Genomic DNA, 21529 nt, shown 5'->3' with positions numbered 1-21529 from the left:
TTTTTTTTTGCATTCTTCTTCACTTTTGACACTAGGAGACTGTTAGCTGCATCTTAGATGGCTGCTTGAAAGCTTTTAAGACCCCAGTCACTACTCACCAATGTAGGATGTGGAACAATGCTTTTATGTATTTTATTGTGTCAGTTGAGTCTGGTGTCACCCAGTACTATGGTCTTGAGGTAGTAGATCTATTGGATCTCTCTCCCATGGTGTCTGGTTGTCTGTGAAGGATTACTCTGTGTCTGTCTTCTGTGTGATCTGTCTCTTCTTGAAAGTGGTGTTAATGTTTCCTACTACCATTGTAAAGTTTTCTATTGTCCCTTTTAATCCAATTAATATTTGCTTCATGTGTTTTGGAGTACTTTCTTTGGGTGCATACATATTTATTATTGTAATGTCTTCTTGGTCAATTGACATTTTCAGCATCATATAGTGTACTTCTTTGTCTCTTATGTTGCTTTTCAACTTTAAGTCTATTTTATCAGAAATTAGTATCGCCATTCCTGCTCTTTTTTGGTTACCGTTGGCTTGGTATATTTTTTTCCACCGTTTAACTCTTAATTTGTTTTTATCTTTGAGTCTAAGGTGGGTCTCTTGTAGGCAGCATATTGATGGGTCTTCTTTTCTTATCCAGTCTGCCACTCTCTTTCTCTTGATTGGTGCATTTAGTCCATTCACATTGAGGGCAATTAATGATAGGTATGAATTGATTGCTGTCATTCTCTTGTGTTTTTCTGTTGTGTTGTTGGTATTCCTTTGTCCATATGCTTTTCTGTGCTGAGTTCAATTTGTTGTCAAGTGCTTCCTCTCTTTTCTTCTTTATTGCTGGTTTTGTGCTTATTAAACCCATATGTTTTCCTTCGTTCTGGATTTGCTTAGGGGGATTGTTAATTTTCTCTGTTAATTTTTCTACATTTTTAGAACAGTCTGTTCTGAGGACATTGTCCTGTTTTTCTCTCCATTTGGAAGTTTGTACCTAGAATTTTTATTCCCTCTATTTGGTTAGTTGCTATTGTCATGTGCAGATTGGATTCCTTGATTTTTAGTGTACAATGTTTTATGGTCTTACTTTGAGTTTCTATTTCTGATTTGGTTTTAGTGTTAATGTCATGTATCCTGATTTTGTTGTTCTCTACTGGAAGGACTCTCTTAAGCATTTCTTGTAGGGTTGGTCTGGTTTTCACTAAATCCCTTAATTTCTGTTTGTCTGAAAATGCCTTGATTTTGCCCTCATATTTGATGGACAATTTGGCTGGATATAAGATTCTTTGTTGGAAGTTCTTTTCCTTCAGTGTTTTATATATGCTGTCCCATTGTCTTCTTGCCTGCATGGTTTCTGCTGAGCAATTGGAGCTCAGCCTAACTGCTTGGTTATTATAAGTAGTATTTGTTTTGTCTTGGGCAGTTTGCAAAATTCTTTGTTTTTGGTTTCAGGAGTTTGATTATAATATGCCTCAGTGTTTTTCTCTTGGGATCTATCCTGTATGGGGTTCTATGAGCTTCTTGGACAAATATCTTTTCTTCCTTCATGATATGGGGGAAGTTTTCTGTTAGTTGCTCTTCCACAATTTTCTCAGTTTTTCTTACCTCTTCTTTTGCTGGAATTCCAATGAGGTGTATGTTGTTTCTTTTCATGTTGTCCCATAATACTCTTAGGTTCTCTTCATTTCTCTTAAATCTTTGTTCTGATTTTTCTTCATACAGGCTGGTGTTCAGGGATTTGTCTTCTAGTTGGGAAATGTGTTCTTCATTCAGTTCTATCCCACATTTTTGTGCTTCCACTATATTTTGTAATTCTGTAATTTTGGTATTCATCTTCTGGATTTCTAACTGCTGCTTTTGTATGAGTTCTGATTGTGTATTAACCTTGTTATTTTGTTTTTGAATGGTTTTCCTGAGTTCTTCCAGGGTACTGTCTGTGTTCTCCTTGATTCTGTTTGGGGTTTCCTTAAGCTCTTGTAGAGTTGTATAAACATATCTTCTAAATTCCTTCTCAGATAATTCTATTGCCTCTTCTTCCTCCACATTTAATGAGACATTTGGGATTTTATTTCTATTGCCTTACCCTGTTTTTTGTTTATTTGATTTGAGGTTGCCTGTTGTTTCCTAGGTATTCTGAAGTTGTCTTTAACTGTTAGTTATGTATTGATTTGTTTGGTCTTAGTTTTATGATTGAATGTTTTTGGAAAAGTGGAGCTGGTGTGTTTTATTTTTTTGGTTATTGTGATAGTTGGAGCTGTGTGTCAACTTGGCTGGACCACAATTCTGTGTGGTTTAAGTAATTTTGATATGGGTTGATCCAATGATAGGATCAGATGTATATGTTTTGAGCAGCCAATCTGCTAAAAGGGAGTTCCCTAGGGGTGTGGCTTGCTTCCAGTATATTTATGGACATCCTGGGAAAAGAGACACTCTTCTGTGGACTGGAATTCTGTTGTGCTGCCTATAACAGTCTGTGAGAAAATAATCCACCATTTGGCCTGGAGATCTTGGATTCTTCATTCGTTGGAGTCAACAGCTAGTATACTGCCGGCCCACCTTGAGCTCCTCAGCCCCTCCTCATACAGCTGTGAGAGTCAGGACAAGCCTCCAGCCTGATGTTTGATCCAAAAATTTGGGACTTACCAGCTTCTATAAGTGTATAAGACATTTTCCTAAGATATATTTCTCTCTCTCTTTCTAAGCTTTACTGGTTTTGCTTCTCTAGAGAACCCAGTCTAACACATTTGGTACTGGGAGTGGTTTTAGAGAGACAAAATCATAAGGATGGGCTTCCTAAATTGGTTCTCCAATCTGATTAATCATAAAAGCACTGGTGACCCTGCCTCCATTAGTAAAGAGGGCCCTGCTAATCTATGGTGTGATGTGGCAACATTAATATGCAAAATAGCACCACCAATAGATCTAGTACTTTTGTGGGTGACTGCATATTTGATACTTTTCTGCAATTTTGTCAGCATGAGGAGTATAAGGAAGCTGGTTGGTTGGTCCTACTTACTCTAGACAAAGTGGTGAAAGAGTGAGATGAGCTCAGGGCTGCTGAGTCACAGCTTAAGTGCCACATACAATACCTCCATGTTTCCAGTTGTGCTCTGAAAGAAAGCCTTATTTCTTCTAGTAACAGAGCTGATATTGCCGAAAACCAAACCAGAGTCTTATTGTAAGGGTGGCTGAATTACAATGCCAATTAAATTACCAACACAGAATGGTGTGTGAAGTGAAAGTGAGGGCATTGATTGGGAAAACATGTGACCCTGAAACCTGGAATGGGGACATATGAGTAGATAGTCAGGAAGATCAGGATATGGAGCCTGTAAATTCTGTTGAATCCCTCACATCTGAAGGGATTACTGTAAAACCATTATCTCCTCCACCTCAATTTGATGGGATTAACCCAACTATTTCTGCTGGGTCATTGCCTGAGGCAGAGGCCATGGAAGACATTGCTGAATGTTCTCAGGAACTGCCCCAACTACCCATTGTTGCTGCTAGATCTATAACTAAAGTTAAGTCCAAGAGAGCCCCAAAAGTTGAAATACAAAGTGTGACTGAGGAGGTGGTACACTACACTCAGAAAGACCTACTTGATTTTGCTAACATGTACAGACAGAAACCTAGAGAATATGTATGGGAATGGCTACTGAGGGTGTAGGATAATAGTGCAAGGAATGTAATATTGGATCAATCTGAGTTTATTGATTTAGGCCCACTAAATCAGTGTATGTGTGTGTATGAGGTACTAAGAACTTGCTGAAGGAAAAAGTTTGAAGCCTTGCTTTCAGATTGAAAACAACCAAGGATAAACTGTACTTGTCTTTCACTAATACATCTGAAAAGGCATCATAGTAGTGTGATCAAAGGAACAGATTTAGGGATATGCTTTGTTGTTGCATACTATTGAGCTTATTCTGACTCATAGCAGTCCTATAGGACAGAGTAGAATTTCCTTATAGGGTTTCCTAGCCTGTACCCTTTACAGAGCAGACCACCAGAGATGCTGGTGGGTTTGAACCACCACACTTCAGCTTAGCAGCCAAGTGTCAAGTCAATTCCAACTCCTAACAACCTTTAAACCAAAACCAAACTCACTGCCATCAAGTCGGATCCAATTCATAGCGACCCTTCCTTGGGTTTCTGAGGCAGTATGAAGCACAGATTCTTCATTTAATGTTTCTGCTCAAGAGGTTAGGAAAGGATCTAATAGTTTATTTGGTTGGCTTAGTGAAGCATGGATTATGCAGTGGCCTACCTTAAGTCAAGTTGAAGTACCAGACCTGCCTTGATATTATGTAGAAGAAGGTATCCAGAGGCTTAGGGAAATTGGCCTGTTAGAATGGATTTATCAGATTAGACCCCAGAGGCAGAATGGAGAGTTCAGAAGACATGCCTTTCACCAGTACAGAGAGGAATAAATTTGCGAAGGTAGCTCCAGCATCCTTGAAGACTGCTGTGATTGCTATTTTATGTAAGCCAGATTTGACAGTGGGAACTGCCCTAATTGAACTAAGACACTTAACTATGATGGGGCTGATTGGACCCCATGGTAGTAGGGGCCAAGTGGCAGCAGTTAATTGACAAAGGCAAGGTGGGCATGGTTACCATAATGGACAGCAGAGTTGGAATCGTAATCAGAATATTCTGACTCATGTGGAATTATGGCGTTGGCTACTTGCGCATGGTGTTCCTCGTAGTGAAATACATAGCAAGCCTACTAAATATTTACTTGATCTGTATATACAGTAGAATTCTAGGTCACATGACCAGCAGCCTAGATTGAATCACCAGAATACAGAGTCATACAGAGTCATAGCCTCTCAATCAATTCCCAGACTTGAGTCAGTTTACAGACCCACAACCCCTTGAATGAAGGGGAGGCCGGGTCCCTTTGAGGAAGGACCCCACTACATGGCCAAAAATTTATAATATCAATCTTTCTCCCAGCCTTCCCCAAAAGGATCTGAGGTCTTTTACGAGAGTGACTGTTCTTTGGGGTAAAGGAAATAATCTGAATTTTTGGGGATTACTGGACACTGGCTCTGAACTGACACTAATTCCAGGAGACCCAAAGCATCATTGTGGCCCACCAGTCAGACTGGGGCATATGGAGGTCAAGTTATTGATGGAGTCTTAGCTAAGGTGTGTCTCACAGTGGGTCCAGTGGGTCCCCGAACCCATCCTATAGTGATTTCCTCAGTCCCAGAATGCATAATTGGAATAGCTATACTGAACAATTGGCAAAATTCTCACATTGGGTCCCTGACATGTGGAGTAAGGGCTATTATGGTAGGAAAAGCCAAGTGGAAGCCATTAGAACTGCCTCTGCCTTCAAAAATAGTAAACCAAAAGCAATACCACATCCCTGGAGGGGTTGCAGAGATTACTGCCACCATCAAGGACTTGAAGGATGCAGGGGTGGTGATTCCCACCACATCCCCATTTAATTCACCTATTTGGCCTGTGCAAAAAACAGATGGATCTTGGAGAATGACAGTAGATTATTGTAAACTTAATCAGGTAGTGACTCCAATTGCAGCTGCTGTTCCTAATGTGGTTTCATTGCTTGAGCAAATTAGTACATCTCCTGGTACTTGGTATGCAGCCATTGATCTGGCCAATGCCTTTTTCTTAATACCAATTTCAAAGGACCATCAGAGGCAGTTGGCCTTCAGCTGGCAAGGCCAGCTGTATACTTTCACAGTGCTTCCTCAGGGTATATCAACTCTCCAGAACTATGTTGTAAGTTAGTCTGTAGAGATCTTGATCATCTTTCCCTCCCAAAAGACATCACACTGGTCCATTATATTGATGACATTATGCTGATTGGACCTAGTAAGGAAGAAGGTAGTTCTGAATATCAGCTATGACCATGTGACCAGTTGCAGAAATGAGGACTGTGATTGTTGTATTTCTTCATTGTATATGTGCATCAAATATTTTTGTTTCCTTCTGTTATGAACTGTTAAATGTAAATAAGGTTAATGCATTTTGGTTGTACATGTATTAGCGTATCATGTTAGGTGCAAATATGACTTTATAATTGTCCTCATTTAGAGATTATATATGGTTAAGAAGATGTGTACAACTGCCAAGTTGACAAGGGGTGGGCTGTGATAGCTGGAGCTGTGTGTCAACTTGGCTGGACCACAATTCTGTGTGGTTTAAGCAATTGTGATGTGGATTGTTCCAGTGATGGGATGCTTTGAGCAAACAATCTGTTGAAAGGGAGTTTCCCTAGGGGTGTGGCCTGCTTCCAATGTATTTATGGACATCCTAGGAAAAGAGACACTCTTCTGTGGATTGGGATTCTGTTGTGCCGCCTAAAACTGTCCGTGAGCAAACAATCCACCATTTGGCCTGGACATCTTGGATTCTTCATTTGTTGGAGCCATAGCCAGTATACTGCCTGCCAACCTTGAGCTCCTCAGACCCCGTAGCCGTGTAAGTCAGGAAAGGCCTCCAGCTTGATGTTTGATCCAAGAACTTGGGACTTGCCAGCTTCTATAAGTTTGTGAGCCATTTTCCTAAGAAAAATTTCTCTCTCTCTCTTTTTTTTTTCTCTCTCTCTATAAGCTTTACTGGTTTTGCTTCTCTAGAGAACCCAGTCTAACAACAGTTATTATTTCAGGTGTGCTGGATTGCTCTGCAGTTTTCTTTGTGATGATGGAATCACTGTGTGGAATGTGGATGCAGGTCTTTGTTCATTGTGAAGGGAGTTTAGGATTTGAGCCAGCAGGTATTATGGTGGCTTAATGCGGTTTTTCGATAAAAACAGGTGCTGAAGGTAGATTCGTGGAGTGACCTCAGGTCCTCTGGTGTGTTCTCTCCACTGCCCCAGGGAGCCCTCCAATGCCCTGTCTCTCCAGCCAGTCAGCGCTCTGCAGGACAGGTTTGCCTATTTTTATTCTTTCCAGGTAATTGCACTGGCCCTCCCTCCTTTCTAATCCTACACCCCTGAGTTTGGTATACTCTGACTTAATGAACTGTTCAGAGTGTCAGAATCTCTACTTCAAACTGCTGCACTTAGTTTTCCAGGTACCAAGATGCTAGAGGGAACAAACGTGTGTGCTACAGGTAAGACACCATTTTCCCATTTCCTCTGTTCACACATATTTTGCTTCATGACATTGACTGCATTTCCCCACAGTGTAACAGCTCTCTTCCCACTTCCTCCCTGCAGTTACCTCTCTTCCCTGTGTCATTTCCTCTCATACACTCACACCCCTTGACTACCTTCCTGTGCGAACATTGCCCTTTTGTTCTCCCATGATTGGTCACTCCGAGGAGTGTATCTACTTGATGTAAATGTTCACCTCATATGGCTGTCTATTATTGTTTGGCTAGAAGCCACAGGACTGACTTCAGTTCCAGTAGAATAACTAGGGGCTATAGTCTCAGGAGCTCTGGTAGCATAGTGCCTAAGGCACTTGACTGCTAACCAGAAGGCTGGCGGTTCAAACCCACCAGCCACTCCTCGGAAGGAAGGTTGGGCAATCCTACTTCCGTAGTGATACTGCCTCGGAAACCCAAGGAGGGGTCGCTATGAGTCGGGGCCGACTCCATGGCAAATAACAACAACAACAACATAGTCTCAGGGGTCTCACCACGCTCTATCAGACCCACAAACCTGGTTTTGTGTGTGTGTGTATGTGTGTGTGATTTTGAGTTTTGTTCCACATCGTTCTCCCATTCTATCCAGGATCTCCTCCACCAATCCCTCTACGAGTGGTTTACAGTGGTAGCCAGCACCATCTAGTTCTACTGGTCTCATGGTCATATAGGCTGAGGGTCACATGGTCTACTAGTCTCTTGGACTAATTGTTTTCATGTGTCTTTGTTTTTCTTCATTCTTCTTTGCTCTAGATGACGAGAGACCCATCATTGCATCTAGAGGGATGCTTGCAAGCTTTTAAGACCTCGGTCACTACTCACAAAAGTAGGATGTAGAACAATGTTTTTGTGTAGTATGTAGTATGTTATACCAATTGAGCCAATTGTCCCCTGCAACCATGGTCCTGAGCCCACAGGTCCAACTACTCGCTCCCTCAGGGTAGCTGGCTGTGGCCAAGAAGTCACCACAACCTTGCCCCTTGTCAGGTCTACTATACACCCAGATATTCTTGAAGCACATACAAATACACATTTAGAAACATCATCTGCTGACCCTATATGTGATCATAGACACATTGCCCCCTGATCATTCAGCCTGTCCACCCATCTATCCACCTGTCGATCTATGCATGCCATCATTGATAATGCAGTATTGTACCTATAAAAGGGTTCATCTCTGGGCATCATTGCTTCTGACTCTGCCAGGCAAGAGTTTTGGTTGTTATGCAATGCATACTATGCCCTTGTTTTCTAAGAGGAAGATTTAAGTTTCTAGCAAGGCATTGACCATAATTTTCCCTCTTCAGTTATCATTTCGGGTACTCACATTTTGCAAATCCTGGTCCATCCTAGTTTCGTTTCATTGGCCATGACCAAACATGGAATAACTAGTTTGAAGCCTTGCTACAAATTTAATTTCTTTACTATATTTAGGGCTATTCACAATGTCTTTTCCTTCTTAAGTGAGTTTTGCTAATTTACGTCTTTTGAGTAATTTACCCATTTAATCTTAGGTGTCAAATCCATTATTATTACTGATTTATAAGTAATTCAGCTTTTTTAAAATTAATTTTCAGATAACTGTAGATTCACACACAGTTATAAGAAATAATGCAGAGAAATCTCATACACTTTTCATTGTTTCCCCAAGGGTAACAGCTTACAAAAAATACTATTATAATAGCACAAGTAATAATAATATCAGGATACAGACATTCATACAATATACTGATCTTATTCAAATTTCCCCAGTTGTACTTGTAGTATGTGTGTGTGGGGGTAAGTAGTTGTAACAATTTTATCACCTGTAGAGGTTCATATATCTATAGCCACAGTCAAGATAAAGAACAGTTTTATCACAAGGATCCTTTATGTTTGTCTTTAATAACCACTTCACCTCCCTCCCACCAACTTATTCCATAGCCCTTGTTGTGTTGTTGTTATTGTTAGGTGCTGTCGAGTCATCTCTGACTCATAGCAACCCCATGTACAATAGAACCAAACACTGCCTAGTCCTGCACCAGCCTCACAATCCTTGCTATTTCTAAAGCTCATCGTTGCAATCCATCCTGTTGAGGGCCTTCCCTCCACAGCCCTTGGAAATCACTAATCAGTTCTCCATTAAAATTTTGTCATTTAAAAAATGCTGTATAATGGAACTACACAGTAAGTAACCTTTTGTGATTGGCCTTTTTCACTCAACATAATTTTCTAGCGAGTCATCCAAGTTGCTATATGAAGAAGAAAAGCCCCCCCCCCAAGCTCCCCTTAATGCTCACTTCAGCTACCCTCCTCCATCAGTTTCCTCTTCCCCACTCGGGAGTTTCTCTTTTGCACCTAGCACCCAGCACCCAGCACCCAGCACCCAGCTCAAGCTGCCCCTGGCTCAAAACCCCTTCCTGTCTAGACTGCCACCACAACCCCACCTAGTTTTGCACACAAACCTACACACCCTGTAAAAACCCCAAAGACCCTATCCTTGGGGCCAGCTGTTTTAGTGCATTATCACCAGCTGGTCCGCTAGTGTGAATAAACCTGCCTGCTTCTCTCTTCCTGAGTGCTGCTTGGTTTCCTTTCTATTTCATTTGGTTCCCTGACCGGGAAACCGAGGCCAGCCAGCCCCTTGAGCCGACTGGCTGAGCCCCCTCATGGAGCCCAGGAGGAAAAGATGGATGCAACGGGAGGTGTGCCACCCCACAATTTCCAAGGGGTCCCCTTGTACTCATCTGGACTTCTGGATGACCGGGAGTGGGTGAAGCTGGGACTGGAGTGAGGAGGAGAGAACTGGCATCTGAAGATAAACTCTGGAGAGGTAAGGAGGCCTGACCCCACCTTCTTTCCTTCCAAATTCTTTTAGCTAGGGAGTAGGGGGTTCAAGTCCCCCTAGCTGGAGTCTCTGGGGTTAGAGTCCCCTCAGATGTTCAGTGGGCCTGTCCTGAGTGGCGGAAGAGAAGCCTGATCACCTCCTGGGTAGTCTTTGGGGTTAGAGTCCCCTCAGATGAAAGGCCAGATAAGAGGTTTCCCTCCAACCTCTTTGGGTTTGGCTGGAAGGAGGGTAGAGGATATAGCCTCCTCCATTAGTCTAATAGGGAGTTCAAATTCGGCTTCATTGAAGCTGGTGTCTGTCTGTGTGTGTGAATGTTTAGTGTGAATGATATATGTGAAGTTCCAAGACGAAAAGTTGCGGAATTTGAATGGGCCTGAAGTTGCATTCCGTGTGAGGTTGGATCGGCATAATGGTGTGGCTTAGCCCTCTGCTCCGGGGTTTATACGGAGACACCTTAGCCAAAGACCCACTGAAACCTTCGTAAGAAGGGCAGACAACCAGGCATCAGAGAGGTCCTCGGGACTTGTCCTCAGTCTTGTGTGCGACACCGTCACTATGGGAGGTACACCTAGCAAACCCACTGTGTTAGAATGTCTGATTGCAAACTTTTCTAAAGGTTTTAGAGATGATTATGGAATCACCCTCTAAACTTAGAATTTTCTGTGAGAGAGAGTGGCCAACTTTTGGAGTGGGATAGCCTGCTGAAGGTACTTTAGAAACACCAAAGGTGCAGGTAGTCTGGCAAGTAGTCACAGGCAATCCAGGTCACCCCGATCAGTTCCCTTATATAGATCAGTGGCTTGTCATAGCCAAGACACTACCCACATGGGCCCGTGTCTGCTGGGGAAAAAGAGGACCTAGTAAAATTCTCCTGAGTACCAGCCAATGCCAGCCAAGAAAACTACCCCATACCCTTACCAGGGGCCACCTGAGGAAGAGCCCCCACCATATATCCCAACCCCTACCAGCCCGGAGAGGACTGTCCTGGAAGCGTCACCTCCTTCAGTCTCCCCAATTACACCAGCCTCTAGCCCACCAGCTGTGGACCAACCTGAGGCTCCCCATCATTTAGTCATCCAAGAAGCCCTCCAGTTACCCCTGAGGGGGAAGAGAGGAGTCCCTATGGTGAATGCAGATGGCCAAATTACTCCAGGGCAGCCGGTTTTCTACTACCAGCTTTTCACCACGGTGGATTTACTGAATTGGAAACACCATACCCCTTCCTATTCAGAAAAACCCCAAGCCATTATAGAGTTGGCTGAAACCATTTCAGCACTCACCAACCCACCTGGGATGATATCCACCAACTCTTATTCAGTCTATTTACAACTGAGGAGAGAAGGAGAGTCATGGAGGGAGCCCAAAGGTGGCTACAAGAGAATCCACCAGCAGGAATATTAGACATTGATGGGTACATTCAGAAGATCCTCACTGAGACTTGACCCAATTGGAACTTTAATTCAGAGGAAGGCAAAAGACACCTTCAGAAATATAGGGAGGCCATCTTACAGGGCATAAAATCTGGAGACAGACCAACATTACCAAAGTACAGACAATACTTCAAGGGGCAAATGAACCACCCTCAGAATTTTATGAGAGACTTTGTGAGGCATATAGTATATGGACCCCCTTAATCCTGGGGCCCCAGAATATCAGACCTTGGTGAATGCCGCTTTTGTTGCTCAGTCCACAGAGGATATTCGAAAGAAAATGCAGAAATTGGATGGATTTGCAGGAATGAATATCACCCAGCTGATAGAAATGGACAACCAGGTGTTCACCAACCAAGACAAGGAGGCCCAAAAGAGGCAGACAAGAAGATGCAATGAAAAGCTGCTTTCATCACTGCAGCTATGGTGGGACAGCCATCCTTGCTTGAGACCAGACCTTTGGAGGATCCAGGGCCACTTAGACTTCCTTTGAGGTCCAACCAATGTGCCTGCTGCAAAGAGAAAGGACACTGGGCATGCACTTGCCGCAACAAACCCTGAAAGTTTCAGGAGACAAAACAAAGAAGACCTCCAATATATCGACTGGAGCCACAGACCCACCTTCTGGCTCTGACTGGAGAAGACTCGGATTAGGACAGACCAGGCTCTTTCACATTGGGCCCCCAGGAGCCCATGGTCACAATGAATGTCGGGGGCCATTCTATGAGGTTCCTCGTTGATACGGGAGCTGAACATTCAGTGGTCACCACCCCAACCGGACCCTTCACCAATAAAACAGTGACTGTAACAGGTGCCACGGGAGCACAGAAAAACAATCTCTTTTTGCAACCAAGGACATGTATACTGGGGTGTCACCGGGTGCAGCATGAATTCCTCTACATACCAGAGTGCCCATGCCCCTATTAGGGAGAGACTTGCTCACCAAGCTGGGGGCTGAAATCAGTTTCCGAACAGGGAAGAGGACAACACTGACCCTAAACCCATCCCCCTCCAGACAACAATCTTAACTCTCACAGTTAACAGAGAAGAGGAGTGGAGACTCCATGAAAAAGAAAACCCAAAGCACCTTGAAGAAGGACCCCTACCATCTACAACGAGATTTCCTAGGACTATGGGCTGAAACCAACCCCCTGGACTGGCCCATGCCAGAGGGCACTGATCACTTGGGACTGAAAGAAAGAAAGTAATAATCACCCTACCTATCCCCAAAACTCGAAGACAACTCCGTGAGTTCTTGGGAGCTGCAGGGTATTGTTGCATCTGGATCCCTGGGTTTGCTGACTTAGCAAAACCACTGTACCAATTACTCAAAGGACCTGAGAGCAACCCTTTTCAGTGGGGGGAGAGCCAGACACAAGCCTTTGAAGCCATAAGAGGCCCTAACGGCAGCTCCAGCCCTTGGACTTCCCAACACTTATAAAGACTTCAATCTCTTTATGCATGAAATGGATGAAGTTGCTTTGGGAGTTTTAACTCAGACTGTGGGTCCATGGCAGAGGCCGGTAGCCTATCTCTCCAAGCAATTAGACCCAGTGGCTTCTGGTTGGCCTCCCTGTCTGAGGGCTCTTGTGGCTACTGTCCTGCTGGTGAAGGAGGCCAACAAGCTAACCTTTGGCCAACCTATCCATGTTAAGGTGCCTCATAATGTCCATACCCTATTGAATTCAAAGGGCCATCATTGGCTAAGCAATGCTCAGGTCACACAATATCAAATATTGTTGCTCAGTAACCCAGCCCCGACTGTGGAAGCTGTGAGGACAATAAACCCAGCCACTTTTCTCCCGTCAGAAGAGGGCCCCCCCTGAGCATGACTGTGAGGAAATAATAGAGACTGTATATGCTAGCTAGCCTGACCTCACTGATGTGCCACTCAAAAATCCAGACTTGACTCTCTACACTGATGGAAGTAGCTACATCCTAGGGAAAGAACATCGAGCCGGATATGCAGTAACAACACAGACCCAGGTTGTAGAAAGCAACTGGCTTCCCACTGGATGGTCAGCAAAATGGGCAGAACTGTGGGCTCTCATTAGAGCCCTTGAACTTGCAGAAGGAAAATCCATGAATGTCCATACAGATTCCCATTATGCCTTGCCACCCTTCACATCCATGGAGCTTTCTACAAGGAAAGGGGACTCCTGAATGCTGAAGGAAAGGCAATCAAGAACAAAGAAGAAATCCTCTACCTGTTAGAGGCAGTCTGGAAACCTCAGCATGTGTCAGTCATGCACTGTAAAGGACACCAGAAATATACCTCTCCAGAGTCACAGGGTAATCAATTGGCAGACCAAGCTGCCCAGACCGCAGCTGCTTCAGACCAGGAACCCTTAGTTCCAAGCCAAATACTGTTAGCCCCAATTCTCTCACCTAATCCTGTATATACAGAAAAAGAAAATCAGTGGGCTGTCCAAGAAAAGGCAACCAAGAACTCTGAGGGATGGTGGGTCCTCCCTGATGGACGAGTCTTTGTGCCAGAGCACCTCGGATTCCCTCTAGTAAAGCTGCAGCATGAACTAACTCATTGGGGAAAACTAAGATGCAGGAGGCCTTGGAAAAACATTTATACCTGGGTCACCTCACCAGTTTATGTTTTCAAGCCTCCGGGAGGTGTGTAACATGCCAAAAACATAATCCAAAGCAAGGGCCGCTACCCCCACCAAGAATGCAGTACTATGGGAAAACTCCCTTTGAAGATTTACAGGTAGATTTTACCGAGCTGCCCCTTTGGAAAGGATATAAATACCTACTAGTTCTAGTCTGTACCTACTCAGGCTGGGTTGAAGCATTTTACACAAGGACAGAGTGAACCCAAGAAGTCATGAAAGCCTTACTACAAGAGATTATTCCCAGGCTTGGGCTGCCTCAGTCTATAAACAGTGACAATGGGCCGGCCAGCTTTTGTAGCCGAGATAATACAGGAACTTTCTCAGACACTGAAGATCAAATGGGGACTACATACTGCATGGAGACCCTAGAGCTCAGGCAAGGTTGAAAGAGTCAACAGGACCCTGAAAAGTTATTTAGCTAAACTCCATCAAGAGACACAACTCCCTTGGGTCCAGTTAATACCCTTAGACCTGCTCCGGATACGATGTATCCCCGGGCCATACAAATTGTCCACTTTGAGATATTGTTTGGGCGGCCCCCACCCATCATACCAAAAATATAGTCTTTATATTAATGGGGTGAAATAGAGCAGGCTAAGCAGGTACAAGCTTTAGGACAGACAATGGGTAAACTAATGAGATATATCCATGAAAGAATTCCTGTCACCTTCACTGACTCAGTACATCATATAAAAATAGTGGATCAGGTCTGGGTAAAAAAGTGGAAAGCAGAACCTCTGCAATCTCGATGGAACGGTCCTTATACTGTAATTTTAACCACCCCAACTGCCATTAAAGTTGTAGGAATTCAAGCTTGGATTCATCACAGTCGTGTTAAACCTGCAGCCCTATCGGATCCAGAGCCTGGTGATAAGTGGACCTGTCATCCCCTAACTGGACAACCGGGGAAACTTCTTCTGTGCCGGAGAGCATCCTAAGACACTGTTTTGTGTTATGTCATCATTGCAGTGGCCCTGCCCTTTGGTCCTTTTTCCTCTTTATTTGCCTATAATTAGTATCTTTGCCTGTAGACATGCAACTGTTGCTCCGCCTGACGGGACCACTGGACAGAGGATTCTTCTTGGACTTTGTTATGTTTTTATATGTTTTTTCCTTCATGGGGTTAAGCTGTTATACATTATAGGCAGGAGTTAATAGAGTTAAGAAATTTAACCCCACTGAGTAGATACTTTCCCTACTTCCCCCTTGCATTATGCACACCTGGAATTTTATTCATGCATTAACCGTCCTTTCTCTTACTATTTTCTTACCTACACTCATAGAATGGGGATTCAAACCACCAGATGCAGAAGCTTTGAAAAAGCTCAGAAAAATAGGCCAGGAACACCTTGAGAACATTAAAATAGAAGGAATGACAAGAGACCAAAGGGAAGCCTATCTTGGCAAGAACTATATTGCAACCAAAGTCATTATAAGAGGAGTAGAAATAACAGGGGATTGTCATGATAAAAATATAGCTCTAGTTAGGGAGAAAGTTGCCGAGGCCAGTAAAAAGGCTCAGGCACCAAAAACACATTACCAACCGATTTCTCCCAGAATAAAAAAACTCCTGAACAAGCCATTATCCTACTCATTAGAGATCCTAGGAAACTCCTTCCAGAACTCTTCTGAACCCTGCTGGGTCTGCACTTCCTTTGTCTCTACTCCATATGTAGCCATCTCTGTCCCTATAAACACAACTGATCTCTCTCCTCCCACAAACTCCTCCTTATCAATAACCCTACCTGAAGTCTCTCTCCTCAACAAAACAGTATCACAATGCTGGACATACAAATCCACCCACTTAAATACCTCTCTCTCTTGTAATAGTACCCAGACCTTAGAACTTAACCTGCACTGCAACATACACCTTCCCAGATTATCACATAATGTCTGAAGAGAAATTGCCATCTCTAATTCTGGAGGAACAAGGCATGTCCCTACCACACACAACCCACACGAAACGGGGTTCTTTCTCTTGCAGGATTAGCAGCCAGAACTGATGGCCTGACCTCCTCTGTGGTAAATTATCAGAGACTATCCAAGGCACTAAATGAGGATATGGAAACAGTTGCTGACACCATCATCACCTTACAGGATCAAATCAACTCATTAGCAGCCATTGTTTTACAAAATCGGAGAGGGTTAGATCTCCTTTTGGCTGAAAAGGGGGGTGTATGTCAGGTATTGGGAGAGGAATGTTGTTATTTCATAAACCAGTCTAACATCATAACTACTAAGGTGGCAGAAATCCAAAACCATGTTGAGCAGAGACGAAGGGAACAAGCAGCGGCATGGAATCTCATGTCATCCTGGCTCCCTTGGATACTGCCTGTACTTGGACTGTTGCTGGGGATCCTCATCCTAATAATGATAGGTCCAGTCATCTTCCAGGCACTCCAACGAGGACCAGAAAACATCCTAGTCGAAAAAACCACCGCCAGAATCCTAGCCCTCCAGGGATACCAAGAACTTCAACAGACTGAGACTCATGAGTGATACCTCTTCATAACCTCATGCCCAGCATGAGGATGGAGGGTATCAAAGGGGAGAATGAAGAAGTAAAGCTCCCCCAAGCTCCCCTTAATGCTCACTTCAGCTACCCTCCTCCTCCATCAGTTTCCCCTTCCCCACTTGGGAGTTCCTCGTTTGCACCTAGCACCCAGCACCAAGCACCCAGCTCAAGCTGCCCCCCGCTCAAAACCCCTTCCTGCCTAGACTGCCACCACAACCCCACCTAGTTTTGCACACAAACCTATAGACCCTGTAAAAACCCTGAAGACCCTATCCTTGGGGCCAGCTGTTTTAGTGCATTAGCACCAGCTGGTCCGCTAGTGTGAATAAACCTGCCTGCTTCTCTCTTCCTGAGTACTGCTTGGTTTCCTTTCTAGTTCAGTGTTGTTATTATTGTTAGGTGCCGTCGAGTCATCTCTGACTCATAACAACCCCATGTACAATAGAACAAAACACTGCCTAGTCCTACACCAGCCTCGCAATCCTTGCTATTCCTAAAGCTCATCGTTGCAGCCACTGTGTCAATCCATCCTGTTGAGGGCCTTCCCTCCATAGCCCTTGGCAATTACTAATCAGTTCTCTATTAAAATTTTGTCATTTAAAAAATGCTGTATAATGGTACTACACAGTATGTAATCTTTTGTGATTGGCCTTTTTCACTCAACATAATTTTCTAGAGAGTCATCCAAGTTGCTGTACATATCAATCGTTTGTTCCTTTTTTGCTCAGTAGTATTCCATGATGTGGATGTACTATAGTGGGTTTAACCATTCACCTGTTGAAAGACATCTGAATTCTTTCTAGTTTTTGGCTATTACAAATAAAGCAGTTTTGAACATTTGTGTGAACCTAAGTTTTTAGGCTCTGAGATAAATTCCAGCAGAGCAAGTACTGGGTCATATAGTGATTAAATGTTTAATTTTATGAGACACCAACACACTGTTTACTAGAGGGGTTGTACCATTTTACATTCCCACCAAAAATGTATAATTAATCAGTTTCTCCATATTTTTGCTAGTATTTAGTGTTATCACTCTATTTTATTTTAGCCATTTTGGTACGTGATATTTCATGATAGTTTTAATTTGCATTTCCCTAATGGCTAATAAGACGTGTAGCATTGGGAAAGTCAACTGCGAAGGAACTGTTTCAAGTGCTGAGGAGCAAGGATATCTCATTGAGGACTAAGGTGCGCCTGACACAAGCCATGATATTTCCAATCGCCTCGTATGCATGTGAGAGCTGGACAATGAATAAGGAAGACCGAAGAAGAGTTGATGCTTTTGAGTTGTGCTGGCGAAGAATGCTGAAAGTACCATGGACTGCTAAAAGAACTAACAGATCTGTCCTGGAGGAAGTGCAGCCAGAATGCTCCTTGGAAGCAAGAATGGCCAGACTTCGTCTCACCTATTTTGGTCACGTTGTAAGGAGGGACCATTCCCTGGAGAAGGATGTCATGCTTGGTAGGGTGGAGGGTCGACGAAAGAGGGGGAGGCCTTCAACGAGATGGATTGATACGGTGGCTGCAATGATGAGCTCAAGTATAGCAGGGATTGTGGGGCTGGTGCGGGATCAGGCACTGTTTCGTTCTGCTGTGCATGGGGTTGCTATGAGTCAGAAACGACTCGACGGCACTTAACAACAACAACAACAATGGCTAATAATGTTAGTAATCTTTTCATGTGATTATTTGTTTTTCACTTATTTTCTGATTGGATGTTTTTTCTTTCTGTTTTTACTCTTGAGTATTGAGAGTTCTTTATATACTCTGGATACTAGTCCTTTGTTAAATATGTGCTTTGCAAATACTTTCTCCCACTTTGTAGCTTGTCTTTTCATCCTCTAATAGGATATATCACAGAGAAAGTTTTTAATTTAACAAGGTTTAATTTATCTATCTTTCCTTTTGGTGTCAAGTATAAAAATTCTTTGCCAAGGCATAGATCTTGAAGATTTTTTCTCCTATGTGTTTTCTTGAGGTTTTATTTTTATGTTTTTGTTTAAGTCCATGATCCATTTTGAACCAATTTTTGCATAAGATGCAAAGTTTACATCAAGTTTTTTTCCCCTAATGTTGTCCAGTGTTTCCTTACTCTCTGGCAATACTACAGTTACTGTAGCTATAAAATAAGCTTTGAAATTGAGTAGATTGATTCCTTCCATTTAATTCACTTTTTTTCCCCAAGATTATTGAAGTTATTTTAAAGCCTGTTCTAAAATATGCCTTTTAGAATAAACTTATCTACATATATAAATTACCTTTCTGGGATTTTGATAGGACTTGCATTAAATTTATAGATCTATTTGGGGAAAACTGACACCTTTACAATGTTGAATCATCCAATCCATGAACATGGTATGTCTCTCCATCTGTTTAGGTCTTCTTTGATTTCTTAATTCAAAATTTTATCATTTGAAGCATAAATATCTTGTACATATTTTGTTAAGTGTGTCTGGTATTTCATTTTCATTGGAGTGATTATAAGTGGTTTGGGTTTTTAATTTTGCTTCCCACATGCTTATTGTTAGCTTATCAAAATGTGATTGATTTTTATGTGTTGATATTGTAACCTTGCTGAACTCACTTAATAGTTCTAGGACTTTTTTTTTTTTTTTTTTGGTAGATTCTTTGGAATTTTCTGTGGAGATAACATGTTATCCATAAATAGGAACAGTTTATTTCTTCCTTTCCAACCGTATGCCTTTTACATTTCACAGTTCCAAGCTCTGTGTGAGCTCAGAGCACTATCCTCTCCAATCCTCTTGGGTAATTCTTTCTCCAGCCTCAGGTCATTTCCTCACATGCAAGAACTGATCAGTACTCTGGCTTCTCCACTTTGCCTGGACTTAAAGCCATTCCTTAGGATAACATTAAGACAAAAAACACTCTCTAGAAGGGCATTCTTGAGATGCATATCCTCAAGCCAAGACTGGAGGAGATGGAGGATGAAATTTTATCTAGCTTTCTCCCATTAGCCTAATACTATGAATTACTTGTTTAGACAGTCACATGTTCATATAATTTGAGAAGTCAGGAGACAACAGCACATCAAATGAAATATCTAGAAGTTCCCCACAAATGTCTGTATGCAGCAGTAGTTAACAAAGTTCACTCGCAGACACCTAGGATACTTGTTAAAGATACAGATTTATGAAGTTTGGTAAAATGTTGATAATTCTTGAAATTTGAGTGATGAGGATGCATATACCCTTCTACTTTTTTTCATACTTTTGTCTATGTTTGAAACTTTCTATAATGAGAATTTAGAAAAAAAGAAAAAGATTAACTAAGATTCCCGGGCCAGTATGCCTGGAGTTTGATTTAGTAGCTTTGAAGTGGGACCCAGGAATCAGCACTTTTATAAACACCCAGTTCAGGTGGACCTTGGACTACAGTTTGAGAAACACAAGTACACTCATTGTTAGGAGATTCATTTTCTCTAATTGGTTGTCTTTGTGGTTGCTATTTCTGCAATTAAGATTATTGTCTGTGGGCTTGCAGGCTATAATGTTCAAATAAGTCAACTCCCTTTTCAGCCCATCAAGCTCTTACCTGGACAGTCTCTGGAGTATCTTCCACATCCTTGCAACCAAAATTATAAAAATGGAACTCTCCTCCTGTCAAACAAGCAAGCTCTTTTAAAAATCCATTTGCAATCTCATCATTGTAATTGAAGGAGATGGTATAAACAGGAATCTTTTCAGAAGCTTTGACTTGGTCTATAATCACTTCAGGTGGCTGAAATGATAAATTTTGAGGTGAGGGGAAGAAGAAGAGAAAGGAAAGGAAAGAAAAAATAAGATGTGAAAACCCTTAGTATTTGCTTTAGTGAAATTCTCAACTAGTAATTACTTACACAGTGATGAGTGGCTTCTTGTAAAGGGGTGAATTCAATTCAATAAACAAAGCAAGCAGTGCTAGACAGTGAGAGTGCAAAGATCAATAATACATGACTCTTGACTTCTGAGGGCTTGTAATTTGGTGGGGGAAAGAAGCTGAGAGAAAGATTTGGCTAAACAAGTCATTCAGCTTGGGGTGCATCTAAAAGTCCAGGTTTTAAAAGCATTGAGCTACACTTCAAATGACTTAAAGTATTGGGTCAGAAGCCATACACAGAACATTCTAGTCATTGGGCTTCCACAGAATGGAGTCTCTGGAATCTAGAGATGGTTTCTAAAGCATCTCCGTCAAAAGAGCCATTTCCAGTTAGTGCCTAAGGCATTTGATTGCTAACCAGATGGCTGGAGGTTCAAACCCACCAGCCACTCCTTGGAAGGAAGATGGGGCAAACTACTTCCATAGTGAGACTGCCTCGGAAACCCAAAGAGGGGTCACTATGAGTTGGATACGACTTGATGGCAATGCGTTTGGTTTTTGGTTTGGTTTTAGTTGCCTATTAATACCTATTCTTCTCTTTATTTTATTTTCCTATCAGAGCTTTGTTTCTTCTCATGGCAGCAATATGCCTAGTAAAAAACAAAACACAAAATAATAATAATAACACACACACACAAACTAACCATCCCTTTTGAGACTTTTTTTGTAGCTAGAGGTGGCCATATGACCCAGTTGTGGCCAATGAGATACAGGCAGATGTCCCAGAGGAGAGCTTCTCTTTCTCCAACAAAAAAAGACAAAGACTTACAAGAAAAAGTCTAATGTCCTTCCTCTTCTCCCTCCCTGGAATATAGGCAGTGTTTTGTTCTGTTGCGGTGCATAGGGTAGCCATGAGTCAGACCCAACTCGATGGCACCTAACAACAACAACCTACCACTGCATGGGAATTCCAGAACACTTAATTGAGCTCATAAGGAACCTGTACATAGACCAACAGGCAGCCATTCGAACAGGACAAGGGGATACTGCATGCTTTAAAATCAAGAAGGTATGTTTCAGGTATCCTTTCATCACATTTATTCAAGATGCATGCTGAGCAAATAACACAAGAAGATGGACTGTATGAAGAAGAACACAGAATCAGCTTTAGAGGAAGACTCATTAACAACCTGAACTATGCAGATGG

At 42.5% G+C, this 21529-nt stretch overlaps 1 protein-coding gene across 1 annotated transcript in view; it reads right to left on the bottom strand.

Annotated features, from left to right (window-relative positions):
* The window catches only part of VWA3B (von Willebrand factor A domain containing 3B), a 431643-nt gene that overhangs the window by 163554 nt on the left and 246560 nt on the right, over positions 1-21529 (bottom strand). The window contains exon 13 of the mRNA XM_042783482.1: positions 20059-20244. Within this exon, the coding sequence (XP_042639416.1) occupies positions 20059-20244 (186 nt within the window). The remainder of the gene's footprint in view (positions 1-20058; positions 20245-21529) is intronic.

The sequence above is a fragment of the Orycteropus afer genome, unplaced genomic scaffold (assembly GCF_000298275.1).
Source record: "Orycteropus afer afer isolate SDZICR_OR568_19922 unplaced genomic scaffold, OryAfe1.0 scaffold00017, whole genome shotgun sequence".
NCBI lineage: Eukaryota > Metazoa > Chordata > Mammalia > Tubulidentata > Orycteropodidae > Orycteropus > Orycteropus afer.
Note: the sequence above shows the minus strand (reverse complement) of the source record. Positions and strands in the feature narration are given on the sequence as shown.